The 14,736-nt window shown below is 37.3% G+C and overlaps 2 protein-coding genes across 3 annotated transcripts in view; one reads left to right on the top strand and one right to left on the bottom strand.

The window, feature by feature from the left end:
- Positions 1-6,186, bottom strand: part of XPNPEP3 (X-prolyl aminopeptidase 3) — a 21,704-nt gene extending 15,518 nt beyond the window's left edge. The window contains exons 1-2 of one of the 2 annotated variants that reach the window (XM_015813594.1): positions 5,829-6,186; positions 3,206-3,322 (exon numbers count right to left, since the gene is read on the bottom strand). In XM_015813594.1, the coding sequence (XP_015669080.1) occupies positions 3,206-3,322; positions 5,829-5,889 (178 nt within the window). In that variant the 5' untranslated portion in view covers positions 5,890-6,186. Of the gene's footprint in view, positions 1-3,205; positions 3,974-5,828 lie in introns of those variants that run through there. The other variant, XM_015813593.1, reaches the window with a different exon arrangement.
- A 484-nt stretch (positions 6,187-6,670) lies between these two features.
- The window catches only part of ST13 (ST13 Hsp70 interacting protein), a 16,640-nt gene continuing 8,574 nt past the window's right edge, over positions 6,671-14,736 (top strand). Inside the window, exons 1-8 of the mRNA XM_015813592.1 lie at positions 6,671-6,780; positions 10,161-10,218; positions 10,649-10,718; positions 10,838-10,908; positions 11,420-11,486; positions 11,867-11,951; positions 13,703-13,813; positions 14,104-14,206. Of these exons, the coding sequence (XP_015669078.1) occupies positions 6,671-6,780; positions 10,161-10,218; positions 10,649-10,718; positions 10,838-10,908; positions 11,420-11,486; positions 11,867-11,951; positions 13,703-13,813; positions 14,104-14,206 (675 nt within the window). The remainder of the gene's footprint in view (positions 6,781-10,160; positions 10,219-10,648; positions 10,719-10,837; positions 10,909-11,419; positions 11,487-11,866; positions 11,952-13,702; positions 13,814-14,103; positions 14,207-14,736) is intronic.

The following is a 14,736-nucleotide window of genomic DNA, read 5'->3' as shown; positions in this document are numbered from 1 at the left end:
TAATAGAAATGTACTACCTGAGTTCTAGCCTAATCAGGAGCCAAAGAAAACACGTCTCTTCAGGGCTGAGACCAAAAAGAAACTGGGCATGCTCAGACCCTGAAGGGGCGTGGCGACTTTGATTGTTTGGTCTGATTGGGCTAGAGGACAATTAACACCCACACGTGGAGTCTACATTCCTCCCTTTGCTGGAGAATACAGAATTTTCTCAGAACTTCAGAATTAATCATTCAATCTAATTTTATCTATAATGAATACAATGTGCAGCAAACAAAAATATTTTAACAAAACTGGACCAAATGCCAAAAAACTGATTGCAAATGGAACATTTTTTTTGCATAAACTATAACCAGGTTTGCATTTATTAAAGCCATTAAAGCCAATCCATTAAAATGAACAGAGCTAACAGTTGAAAAATGTGAGAATTATACTTTCTGAATCTTAATTAAATCTAACAAAATGTTCTAAGGGAATCAAAAGGACTTAGTTCCACATAAAATAATGAATATTTTTATTAATAAATGTATTTGCTGCCCATCTCACCATGGGGCTACTCTAGCTGGTTTATATGTTCCTATCATTTGAAGATATCTTTTAAAAATTTAAATATCTGCCTAAAACCTGGACATATTATGTGCTTAAGGTTGTTAACCTGTACTTTTAAATGTTTTTCTTTATATTTTTCTGGCTAGACATCCTTGAGTCATATTCTGCCCATGACAAGAACACCTCTTTAAAATTGAGGGGAGAGAAAAAAAGAGAAGCAATATTTTCTAGACCAGAGTTCTTCAACCTTTTTGGCTTTGCAGACCGGTGGGGTGGGGAGAGGAGACGGTTCCATGGCAGGCAAGCGCGGATGCAGCTCCATTCACACGAGGGGTGGGCACGCACAGCTGTTGTTCACCCGCCACTCGCACGAGTGGGGATGCACGCTTGCATGTGTGCGTCTCCCCCCCACACTTCCACGGTCCAATTCTGAAAGGCTCAAGGCCCGGTAGTGGGCTTTGGCCTGGGGTTGGGGACCCGTTCTAGACTATGGTCCTCCAAACAATTGCAGAGGATTGTGGGACTTCTAAAACAGTAGGCAGTAATACAAGTAGCTGGTTGATAGTAAGGGTATCTGTAAATTTGTCACACATGTTACAAGTGCACAGAGAGGGAATATGATAGTGAATTCTAACTGCAGGGAAATGGCAGGGACAGGTTGCTGCCTTTATGCCTTAAATATGGATCTCCCTAAAAGCATTTTGCTTGCTACTGTGGGAAACATAATGATGGACTTTGGTTTGATTCTCATGTTTTTTAGAAAGAGACAGTGGTTCAACTGTTACCTGATAATTATCTATTTTTTAAAGTTATCCAATGCTTTTCAAAAGAAAGCAAAAATTTAAAAATATGATATATATTTTTAAATTAAAAATTTGTTTAGCTTTTTTCTTCTATAAATCATATCACAGTACATACTTTAATTTAAAAACGTTAACCTACTTGCAATAAGCAATTTGCTGACCTAAGCTAGTTGCTGGGTAGCAGCATCACTAGCCAAGATGAAAGTAAGGCATTTTCCACTGTGCAGAAAGACAAATGCTGAGCACATTATCTATTCAGATACCAGCTACTGAAATTTTCTGTAATACAAATAAAATGTGAATGGCATTGATATACCATTATAATTACCTAGTCAATATTCATAAAGAATCACACATTTCAAATATTAAAAATGTGGTGGAATCTCCGGCTAGAGTAGAGGAAGGAGTAAAGAGGCAGTTTAGCTTGGAGTCTCTCAGTGATAGGAAGCGACAAAGGCAAGACACATGAAGCCTTTATCTGCCAGTTTCCAAGAAAATGGAGTTACTCTGGCAAAAGATTAGAGGAATTACAATGAACTACTTTGGCCTAACCATGGAATTATTTTGGTTCCCTGCATCTGACAAAGTACAACTAAATCTAAGAAGAATTTTCTAAACAGTTGAAATGAGAAAAGCTTCTTAGCAGTACTCACATAGGCTTTTACAAAAGCATAAATCTAATTAATAGTTGAAAAGATAATTAAAAATGCACATCAACCAAAAACACAGCATTCTGTATAAACATATTAAAGAAAATTAATAATGAATTTGACTAAAATAATAACTTACCAATAAACATGCATAAAATCAAGCTACATGTTTGGAGAGAGAGACACAAAACTATTGACAAATAATGTCATAAAATACACTATACATACAGTAAAAGGTTGAGTTCAGAAAAATGCAGGATAAAACCAAAAAAAAATTCAGGTACTGATGAATGCTTTCTCTGTTTTCTAATAGGAATTGGTATTGGGTCTTACTTACAAATGTGAATCGAGCAACTACAGTTCTTTCTAACTGATTTTAATCTGCTATTCTGTCAAATTATAATAAATGATTGTTCAAATAGAAAATACCACTCAAAATGCTTAGCTAAAATAAAATATATTGATGAACAAAACCTTCGTGGAAGAAAAAATTATATTCACAGGCCATCTGAAGGCCAGTAAAGAATGACCAGAGTTTCTCAATATTTCCATGCCTAAGCAACACATCTGTCTCTGTCTCATGTCTATCTTCTGTAACTCTGATGACAGACAAAATGGCCTTTCAAGAAGGTTTTCTAACTTTGGGAAGTAATTCTTATGACAGGAGGCAATTCTTCCGATGAAAAACAATTGCTGTAACTTTTCCAGCTGTGGCAAACACAGACATTTTTGCTAGCATTACTTGCAACTGGGTGATTTATATCAGCAGCCCCCAACCTTTTGGGTGCCAGGGACTGGTTCCATGGAGGACGGTTTTTCCGCAGACCTGGGGTGTGTGGTTCCATGCACTGCCTGGATCCTGCGCATGAGCAGATGGAGCTTCATGGGCTGCAGACTGGGGGTTGGGGACCCCTGATTTATATGATACTTTTGTCCCACAAATACATATATGGAAGAGAACATGAGTAGAATTTTAGGAAGTATTTTCTATCTGGAACATAAAATATTCTAAATAGGAATTCCTTGAAGGATATAAAATTCTTTTTTTCCTCCAGGTTGTTATTTAAGAAAACTATTAAAAAGTGAGATGTTAAAGGACAGTGTGAGTAGTGTAGCTTTATGCAAACTTGTCTAGGATTAAATGTCTCTGAACACTTATTTCTCATACAGTAAATGTGCTTAGAGTTGCATTACTGTTATCCTTACCTGGCTTAAGAAGATGTGGATGTGTGAAAGGGCTAGGCTGACCTAGATATCGATTTGGAATCTTCTTTTGTTGAACTGGTTGAATGGATAATTTCCGAAAGAAACAAAACTTGCAGCCTAAAATGAAACGGCTGAATAGCATCAAACTGAATTGTTTCCCCCTTTGAATATGTGATAGAGCCAAAATGAAGTTTGCCATTCTTAAACACTACTCATCTCTTTTTGCTTTAAAGGTAAAAATGTACCCAACAATACTCATAGGTACTTTCCCATTAATAATATTATGAATACTTAAAAAAAACAATGGAAGTTCTAAAATAAGATTTTAATGTTTTTCATTGGCTGATTCTAATTGTTTGTCTTATACTTTGCATTTTTACTGATGTAAGTAACCTTCACTTATGGAATAACTATAAACATTGAAAAATAAGATGGTCAAGATAGGATGGTTTTTCAAAAAGTTCAGAATTGCAAATAACATTTAAAAAATCTTTCCAGGAATGTTTTTCCTGAACACTAAAAATCACACAGCAAGGTAAATGTATATATTTGGAATACACTATGCTTCCTAGGCAGTTATTAAACTAAGCAAAAATAACATTAAAAATTACCTAGATACTAACAATAACCTTCAATGTTTAATGTTCAATGCAAAGTATTAATATTTAGATTAGCAGATGGGAAAACAAACTGAAGAGAAGGGAAGAAAGTATCATTATAAGTATTTCTATAATTTCTTTTACTCATGGTTTATCAGTAGTTGTTCTTATTTTGTATATTTAACTTTCTAGCTGTCTGTTAAAAGCTTAAATTTAAAAATAAAAATATTTCTGACCTTGGCATTTATTTCCTTTACTAAGGTTGCAAATGCTATAAATATGGTACTGATTATATTTTCATTTATACAATAAATCACCCAATCTCCAGTTTAAATATTGCTAAAACATTTATGATAAACTACTAAGATATTCCAAAGAATGCAAAGATTACATATTGAAGTTATATTTCTAATAATTAATGATTTCTGATCCACTGAATGACATTTAATAGGGATAACAATGGGACATTATATACGAAAACAGTGATATTAATAATAGCTTTTTATTTATAGCAACTTTATCCTATTTTTCATAATTACTGTTGAAATAATCCTAAAGTGGTAAAAGAGTTGCAGTGTTTCTGTTCTTTGGTATAAAACAGGATTGCTATTTGACACTAAAAAAAATTTCAATCCAATTTTCAAAGTGCAACATTTATTCATACGGAGTCTAAAAAATTTAAGAGTTGACAAGCAGAGCACCTTAAATCTTTAAAACATTAGGGTTATTATGCTCTTTACATTTATTCACTCTTAAAAAAAATCCAAAACAAAATAGGTCAGTTTTGGATCTTTCTATTCTGGAGCCAAAAAGAGGGTGCTACAAGCTTTGTTTCAGTGGAAACAAGCAAATTAGTATTATTTAATATGTCTGATCAGAATAGAGGCATATTAACATCTATTTGAGAGTCAATTTGATACAATGGTTAAGGTATTTGGCTAGAAAGCAGGAGATCTTGAGTTCTAGGACCCCTTAGGCATAAAGCCAGCTGGGTGATCTTGGATCAATCATTTTCTTTCAGCGCTAAGGAGGAGGCTGCAAACTATTTCTGCCAAAACTTGTAAGAAAACTGTAGGGACTTATTTAGGCAGTCTCCAAAAATCAAACATGATTGAATGTAAAAAAAAATCCATTTAGTAAAAAAAAATCACAGAATGCTTGAACTATAAATATAATTTGTAGTTATGCATTTTATTTTTAGATGTTAATCCAAAGAAATGCCACAGAATGGAAAGGATCTACAGCTAAGTAAGGATTGCAGTATAAGGCTAATATTCATACAAGTGAAGTGTGTTAAAAATATTTTGTTTTAGACTACAATCTTATTCATACTTACTTGAAAGTATGTTTAGGATTCAGCTCAGTAGCCCAATTCACACATATCCCCAAGTTAGGTTTTTTTTTTTAAAATGTTTTGAAGAATAAATTATATTAGCTTAAGCTGCATTTAAACATTTTAGCTTACATGTTAATTAGGCCTTGAGTTTTTCTCCACTATAAGCATGCATAGGCTCAGGCTATATTTACAATTCCAAAAACAAAAAACCCAACTCCAAGATTAAACCTTGGAAAAATAAATAATAAACTTAGGGATTGTTATATCTTATTTTATAACACACTTCACAAGGCACATGAAGGCATATTTCAGCTGAACCAATCCCACTGATTCCCAGTGGAAAATGTGCAACCACCTTTTTTTTCCTCCTCTTTATTGAGATTTAAAACTTCAGCTTAAGTTTCTGGTAATATTTTGTTAGCAATTTCGAAACCTAAATTGACCAGTTTCTTGAACTTCTATTTTAAACAGAAGAAACGTTTCTTTTATAAGAGATTTCCATAATACTACCGTGGTCTTCAGAATATTTTTTTTTATCCTACACGAAATCAGCTACAAGTATCATAGTTGAAACTGAGACAGTAAAAATACCTTTTTAAATATGCAAAGTGGAGGGGGTACCTAAAATAACTAGCTTTCGCTCTGCTTAGAATTGTTCTTTTATGTATAATCAAATTAAGTCTCTGACCTGAAAAGTTGCATTTGACCCTTACAGGTTGGATAAGTCTCTGAGCTGGCAACCACACCATAGCTGAGCTCCCTGCCTGCAAAGAGAGTAATCAACGCTACGGGGCGATCTCGGAAGAAATCGCAACGCCCCAAGTCCTGATCTTCCCCCACTTCGTTCTAACACTCTTTCCTGACTCCCAACCCTGAAGCATGGCCAACTAGTACACTAAGCTTGATTTGAGTTCGCACGTTTGAAGGACCTTGCTTCCACTGGGTCGGCACATAATGACGTCACCGTCCATCGTAACCCGCTATTTTGTATTTCGCCTCTTGAGTTTCGGCGAGTGACTGGCCATTATATTTTAGGCGACTAAATAAATGCCTGCTTGTTCAAGTGCTTCATTCATTCATTTTTCCTACCGTCGTGGCTAAGAAAGACTAGAGCCGGTGAATTCATTGCTCTGACTTTAACGGGCCTCGCCTCATGGACTGAATCAAAGCGGAAAAGCGTGAGTCCAAAGGCAACGGAAAGAGGCAATATCCAGGGCAACTCAACTTTCGTTTCTAGAAGATTCTGGACCCCGCTGCCAAAACCTAGGGCGAATCGGGGCGGTTCAAGAGGAGGCGGGGTAGGAGGAGGAGCTTCGGCGGCGCGGGGAGGGTAGAGCGGCAAGAGCGGGAGTCGCTTCCCAGGGAAGGGTGCCAGAGGGCGTGGGGGAGCCGTTGCACCGTGCGGCGCGTGACGACAAGGCCTGTAGTGGGGAGGGGGGGGGATAGGAGTAGGTTGGGAGCTCCGAGCGTTTCTCCCGGAGAGAAGCTGTGCTGCGAGGCGGCAGCGACCGCGACAGGAGCGCTCTGGCCATGGACCCGCAGAAGTTGAGCGAGCTGCGGAGCTTCGTGAAGCTCTGCAAGCAGAATTCTGCCATCTTGCACTCCGAAGAGATGGTCTTCTTCCGCGAGTGGATAGAGAGGTAAGCATGGAGCCAGCAACGGCGAGCCCGAGCGGAAAGCAGGTGGGGCTACTTACTCCTGCTTCTTTTACTGCTGCCCCTTCCTCCCCCCCCCCCCCCACCTGTGGTTAAAGTTGTTGAAGTTGGTCCTGGGACGGGTGACTATTTGGGGCTAAATTATTTTGATCTCCCTTTAAAAGGGCGGCACGAATTTGCCTCTCGTGGGATCGCCTGTAGAGCTTGAGAAGCAAGGGTGGTTGGATTACAGAGAGTTACTCATACTTGTTTAAATAAGTCGTTTTAGAGGGCGAAAAGTTTAGGTTGATCTCACGTTGCCAGGCGCCGCCTTTAATTTGTGTCTGTCGCAAATCAGAGGCGGTTTGAGGAACGTAGTACCGAGTTTTTAATGGCAGGGCCTAGTCGAACGATTGAAACCTGGCCTCTCTGTTCAGTTAGTCAACTCATACCACACACACACACCCCCCCAGATCTAGGAAGGTTTACGATTCGCAAGGATCTTCCATGTGATTTAACTTGCCTAGTGCCAGGGGTAGGCAACCTTGGCTCTTTTATGACTCGTGGACTTCAACTCCCAGAATTCCTGAGCCAGCCATGCTGGCTCAGGAATTCTGGGAGTTGAAGTCCACGAGTCATAAAAGAGCCAAGGTTGCCTACCCCTGGCCTAGTCTGTTCGCCTGAGAAAGAATACTTTATATGAAGGAAAGGATATTTTAAAACCTTTCTGTATCATATTGAAGGGATTTTATTATGCTTAAGTTTGATGTTAGTAACATTGATATTAGTGACGCTTTGTAATATCCCTTCAATATCTATATGCAAAATTATATTGGAGTTGTGTGTCAGTTGCTGGAGCTATAGATGTGATGGTGGTCAGGGTTAGTGCTCCAACATGGTCACAAAACAAGCTCTGGTATCTTAAGTGACAAGTACATTTCTTGGAGGTTTTTTTTTTCTATTCTTAATCTTTTCTCTGCGGTGAAAACAACTTTAAAGTTGCTTAACCGTAGAAGACTTATTTTTTTCCATGTGAAAAGAAAGTTGTCTCAAATTATATATTCCATAATAAGCAGGAAAACCTCACTAAAGCCTAATATAGAATTTAGGGATCAAATGTTATACAATTCTCCTCAACTTAATGATAACAATTGAGCCCATAACTTTTGTCGCTAAGCAAAAGAGGTTGAGTTGTTGCCAATTTTACACACTTTTTAGCTGGGTCATGAATGGGGGAATTTGGCTTCCCCCATTCATTTTGCTCATCAGAAACCTGCTGGGAAAGTTGCAAATGGCAATCCCAGAGACCTTGGGACTCTGCCATCATGGCAAATACATGCCAGTTGCCAAGCACTGGAATTTTGATTGCATGACCATGGGAATGCTGAGTGGGTCATAAGCCATTTTTTCAGTGCCATTTTAACTTTGGTCATTAAATGAATGGTCATAAGCCAAGGGCTGTCTATAATGCTATGGAAACGAGCTTCCTCACAATAATAAATGCTCTCTGTTTGTTTACCCATTTCACTTTATGCAGCCACTTTTTCAAAATTTGTTCTTTGACAGTAATTAAGGGGTTAGAATAGCTCCTCTGTGAGGAAAGACTGTAGAATTCAGTATAGAATTCAGTATTTATGTAATGGCAATTTGCATAGTTTTAATAGAACACTGGATGAATTCATGGAGGGTCATGCTATTAGAGGCCATTAATACTGCCAGTTGTTCTGTCTCCTGTATCTTAGGCTGCATGGTTTATGTACGGATTGCCAGCAATTGTGGAAGAATGCCATCATTTTAGTTTAGATTTATGAACTTTGCAAATACATCCCATTCACTTCTGCACAACATTGAATGTTGGATTTACAGCCTGCAGCAGCAGGATTCTTATCTCTTAGTTGCCTCATATGTAGCTTGAGAGCGGTCAGATTCTTCTTTATACAGCCAATTACAAGGACATTTTCATATTCTAGTAACAAACCTCATTAAATTGGTTCTACAAAAAGAATGAAACCACAAGTGCAGACTTTAATGGCCCCATGACATTGCAAAAGCAATGATTTCAAACTCGCATTGAAGAGCCAGGCTGTAGATGAGACGTTCCATTATGTTTCTGGCTGTAGCTAAAGTGATGAAACTAGTTCAGCCTTTCCCATCTAGGGTCTTCTAGATCTGTTGGGTTTCAGTTGTGTAATCGCCAACCATCATGACGAGCAACATTCAGGAGGGTGCTGGATAGTAGAAAACAAATCTAGATCATTGAAGACAGGTGGGTCCAACCCACGACCCTGGACAGCTAGTAATATGGCCCTACAAGATAATAAAAATAAAAAACAAAGTTTGTTTATATAAATTATATATTTTATATGTGGCCCAAGACAATTCCTTTTCACTTGATGCAAGCCAAAAGGTTGGACAACCATGATTTAAGATTTTGGGGCAGGTTGTGAGATAATTCTGAATTAGTTGATTATCAGCCCTTTGTAGACTCCTGCTTCCAATGATCAGTCTTAAATGTGCCTCATTTAGCATATAAATGAGCTATAAACATAAATACATTTATGAATGTTGAGCTAAAAAAATGAGCAAATCAAAGATTAATACTACATATTTGCACTTGTAATCATTTTCCTAAAATTGTCTTGAAACAAAAGTTTCAAGATATGATATTTTAAAGGGAAAGGAAAATAATGCAATACAGCAAATCTTTTTATTTTAGAAAATATAGAATTTAATCTGTGATTCTGGATGATGCAATGTGGTATGCCATCATGGATTAAATAAGTCACAGATACAATTTCACTCCATTTTGGGGGCAAACAGATGGGCAAAGTGAAGGTTTTGGGGATAAATACAGAAACATTAAATGTATTTGAGCATCAGCACCATTTACTCTAGAAAAGTACCTGGAATTGATGTGTATTTTATTTTTCTTTTAATCGTATTTCCCCCTATCATGTACTTTATAGTTCAGAATTGAATACTTTTAAAGATACTAACTTGCTGTGCTCACGATAATTATGAAAGTTATGCTTAGAATAGGATCCTCTTAAACATCCCTAAATATTTTTTCATATTTTCATATTTCCTAGATCAAAAGGCTGCAAATGATAATATAATTCATTCTATCTCCTTAAAGTAGGAAGATCTTGTCCTAACAATTTAATATTGAAGGTTAAAGCATTCCTGAAAAATAATTTAGAAAACTAACTAGATCCAGTATATCCAAGGAAAAAAAATGTCTGCTGTGCTAATTTTGGAGCTCATAAACATATCTTTGCTACAAGATATTATGGATTCCAAATATTACTTTATTTAACTTAAGCCAAAATGTTTATATTGATATTTAATGATGTCTTTTAATTGGTATTTTTCCTTTTATTATAAAGCATGGGAGGTGCAATACCACCGGCTCCTTGCAAAACTTCAACAGAAACAACTCCTGAGGTAAGAAAGAAGCTTGGCTAAATGTATAATATTTCAAAAAGGGGATATTGTCCTCCCCACCCTTATCTCTGCAAGGGAAGAGGTTTTTTTTCACATGTTCTGATAGGTTGATAAGTAACTTCATTTTATTTTCACTCCCTATGTCTTGCCTTGAACTCTTGTAACTCAAATTTCCTATTACTCCAAATATAAGGGTAGTGGAAAGTCTATCAATGTTTATTATAGCCATAAGACCAGAGGTAAAATCCACACAGATTTTAAATTAATTGAATTCTTGAATTTTCATTCACCTGTGATTATTTTAAAATCTTCCACAAGAATGTCAGTGCATCAATAGTTACCAGATTTACTCCCTGATTATTTTATATTTAAATAGACATAGCATTTTATGAGAAAAAGAGGATGTTACTAATTAGTAACTTTTTTTTAGCCAAAAGCAGAAGAAAAGGCTGAAGAACCACCAAAACCACCTGAGCCTGAAAGTGAAGAAAGTGATTTAGGTTAGTTACCAGTATTGAAGTCTCTTTGATGTAATTATTTTTTTTCTTCTGTGTCACATGAACCAAGTTGAATTCTTCTTATTTGAAATATATGTTTGTGATTTTCTTTTGGTTTGCAGAAATTGATAATGAAGGAGTGATTGAACCAGACAATGATGAACCTCAGGCAATGGGAGATGAAAATGTTGAGGTAATAGTGTCTGGAACTCTGAATCTATGTGTCACACTTAAACAAAAAAGCAGTGTAACATGCCTGTGTGTGTGTGTGACTGTTAGTTCCTTATTATTGGTTCAGCTAGCAATGAACCTTTTCATGGTTTTTAGCTAATTGTGTCAGCTAAGTTCAATAGTATACAATCTTCGAACGCCAGGAGGAATATAAATCAGCTGTTTATTGCTAAAAAGTTTAAAACAATAAAAACAACTATTTACAATATTAAAACAAACTTAGCTTTTGCTGATCCGCTGTCAGCGTCTTCAGAGTGAAGTGTTGGGGGTGGGGAGTTCTCTTATAAGCCTTGCTAACCTAGTTTCTTACTCATTGATAGGGCCATTCGTCCTGACTGACCGTAATTGTGCACTAATCAGCTCTTGGTTAAATGTAACATGTGAATGTTCCATCTGATTTTAAATCCAGATACTGTATCATGAAAGGATGATAGCTTTGATCTGCATTCTAGTTTCTTTGCCTTTGTTTTTAGGTTACAGAAGAGATGATGGACCAGGCCAACGAAAAGAAGATGGAAGCTATAAATGCATTAAGTGAAGGTCAGTTATATATACTACATCACTTTTTTTTTTACTAGATACACCCATAGAGGTAGTTCTTGGATTACAATTCCTCATTTGGCAACTGTTCAATTACGATGATACTGAATGGTACTTAAGACTAGTCCTTAAAGTTCTGGCTGGTACTTATGACAGTTGCAGCATCTTCCAGTCATGTGATGGCCATTTGTGACTTCTACCAGTTTTCCACAAGAAGTTAGTGATGAAGCCATCAGGGAAGGTCACCACTTGAGTGTCCGTTTTTCTAAGACATTTTTGCTAAATCTATACATCATGTCCAATCAGTTCTCTTCCTTTCACATTTCTAGGCCTCTAAATTTAAAATGATTTGCTTTTTCACTAAAAGTTTATATTTTCAGGTGAACTTCCGAAAGCCATTGATCTATTCACAGAAGCCATCAAATTGAATCCTCATTTGGCTATCCTGTATGCCAAAAGAGCCAGGTGAGACTTTACATTTTCTACTATAAAAGATATCTAACATAAACATAGCATAATCTGAACTGTGTTTATGAATTATTTTATAAACTTTTAAAAGTTTCTTACTGAATAAATGGTTAAAAATCTGTTATACTGATTTATTCTGAAATAAGAGGATATGTTTTATATCCTTATGGTCATTTTTGGCATTTTTTAGCAATTTTTAGCTTTTTGCTTTCTGTCTTGATAGCCATATTCCAGTTTGTGTTTTTTTACTTTAGTTACTTTTTCTGTTCTTTAATACTAGTGCAATTGTACACCTTAAATTCCATGGGAAGACTAATACTATATGGGAGGGCTTTTCAACCGGTGCTACGCGTACCACTGGTGGTACGTCAGCACCTGGCAGGTGGTATGCTTACGATGAGTTGAAAGTGTAGCGTGGGGATGAGATGAAGTGGCGGCAACGTAGCACAGGCCTGTGGGAGAGCCAGCTGGAGTCGTGGGGTTGCGGGGCTCTGCGGAGCTCCCAGGATCCACACCAGGCTCCAGCTGACTGGAGAAAGGAGTCAGTTGCAGCTACACTGAAGACAAGAGGAGGGGGAGAGAGGAGAGGATATAAAATAGAGATGCCTAGGGGTGTTCACATTTGGCCCAGGGCCACCCCAGCCCGCAATCAAAGGAAAAACCCGAATCCAGCAGGCCAGAAGGCAGCCCAGCCACCATGCCCCTCTGGTTCCTTCTCGGCCCCTGGGCCCAGACGCAGTTGCTGCTCCTCGCCATAGCTGGGGCGGGACTTGCAAGTACCTCCATCTGCTTTCTCCTGCAAAGCGGCGCTCACCTGGCGCTCCTGCCTGCCGCCATCCAGCAGCCCCGACTAAAGGCTGAGCGCTCCAGCCTCGCCCAGCCAAGGAAGCGGGCAGCAACCGAGGCTACATCAGATCTGCAGCTTGTCAGGGGCGCTCAAAGGCTGCCCAACTTTATTCCGGAATTTTGGGGTTGGAAAGTGGAGGGGCAGCGCCGCGTTTGCAGGCATGGCGGCACCTGCTGGAAAGCCTCCTGCTCCTACTCGAATATTGCCATATCCTAAAAGTGGTACAATCTCTGAAAAGGTTGAAAAGCCCTGCTATATGGTAGCTAGGCTATAATAACAAACCTTGCAAGACTAATTGTGCTTTACCTACCCTCTTTCTTATATTCCGATGAATGAGGGAAGAGCCAAATCTCTTCCAGATACTGTCTTGTTTGTCAGGACTTAAGGAACATTTTGCTATCTTTGCTTCTTTCTTATTTCCTCTATAACTCTTTACAATAACTGTTTATAGTATCTACTCCCAGTGGCTGTATGTTATCTCCAGTTTTGGAGCCTGTATATCTCCAAGTAATGGTTATTATATGGAGATACAATAGCATTCAGGGCTTACTAAAAATGGGAATGAATTCCATGTGGCATAACTTTGTTGCAGCTTAAGTTAAAGCTAAACGTAATTATTAATTATGTAATTAAAAACACCTGTTAATGATCCCAAATAAAAAGAAATAATGAACATTAAACAGGAATTATATAATGGTACTCTATAAGAACATATGATAATTCAGATATATTTAAATAGGGTAAATGCAAAATGTATTGTAAGTGCTTATAATTTTGTGGAAAGTGATCAGTGTATTGAGCTGAATAGTATTTTAACTCAGTTGCTAAAAGTATTAAGCTGTAAAGCATAATGGTATTTTGTTTATTTTTAGTTAAGGATGTATACTTTTCATGTTGACAGTGTTTTTGTGAAAATGCAGAGGCCAAATGCTGCCATTAGGGATTGTGATAGAGCCATTCAGATAAATCCCGATTCGGCACAGACCTACAAATGGCGAGGAAAAGCTCACAGGTAAAAAAAGCAAAGCAACCCTCCTATATTCTTTTTATCTTAATCTTTATCTTATTGAAGAAAATAAAACCTTTCTAGGTTAAATAGAAAGCTTTCAAGATGCATTTCTTTTATCTCCACTACATGTTACACAGTAACTTTTAATTTTATTCAATTTTTAAAAATGCAGAACTTAAAAATAAAGGACATTCGGATATTATTAAAAGCTTTCTTATTCATACCCATGACTTAAAATTGTTTTTCACATTGTCTCAAATGATGCTGACTGGAATTGATAATTTTCTTGCCAGGCTGCTGGGTCATTGGGAAGAGGCTGCACATGATCTAGCTTTGGCATGTAAACTGGATTATGATGAGGAAGCTAGTGCCATGCTTAAGGAAGTACAGCCACGCGTAAGTAATGATTGAAAATTTGGAAGACTTCTTGCTTAGCTGATGGTTTCACTTCTATGATATTTTATAGAACTTGTGCTAAAATTCTAGCCTGATTTTATGTGATTTTTTTAACTCCAGTTTTGTAAGGATATTGTAGTTCTGTAATCCTGACAATTGTTACCACAAAGTCATGGTCTGCAAGCTTGCCACTAACTTATTGTAAGGCTCTTTAAAAAAAAAACTTGATTAAATCATTTACCTCCCTATTACCATGGGACAAGCTGTAGATAAGTAAAATATGAATTGGTTTCGAAAACCGCACATTGTGTGCAGTAAAATATTGCTTGAATGTTTTGCTAGTCTGCCACAAGGGAATACTATAAATAACATTCAAAAAATTACTATCCTCTTTTTAGTTACATCATAAAACTGGATGATTACATACTAGCTTTGACAACTTAGTTACCGTATTTTTCGCTCTATAAGACGCACTTTTTCACCCCCAAAAGATGGGGGAAAATGTCTGTGCGTCTTATGGAGCGAATGCT

The sequence above is a fragment of the Protobothrops mucrosquamatus genome, unplaced genomic scaffold, assembly GCF_001527695.2.
Source record: "Protobothrops mucrosquamatus isolate PMUCROS unplaced genomic scaffold, P.Mucros_1.0 scaffold173, whole genome shotgun sequence".
In the NCBI taxonomy this organism is placed as follows: domain Eukaryota; kingdom Metazoa; phylum Chordata; class Lepidosauria; order Squamata; family Viperidae; genus Protobothrops; species Protobothrops mucrosquamatus.
This window is presented reverse-complemented; position numbering and strand designations above follow the sequence as displayed.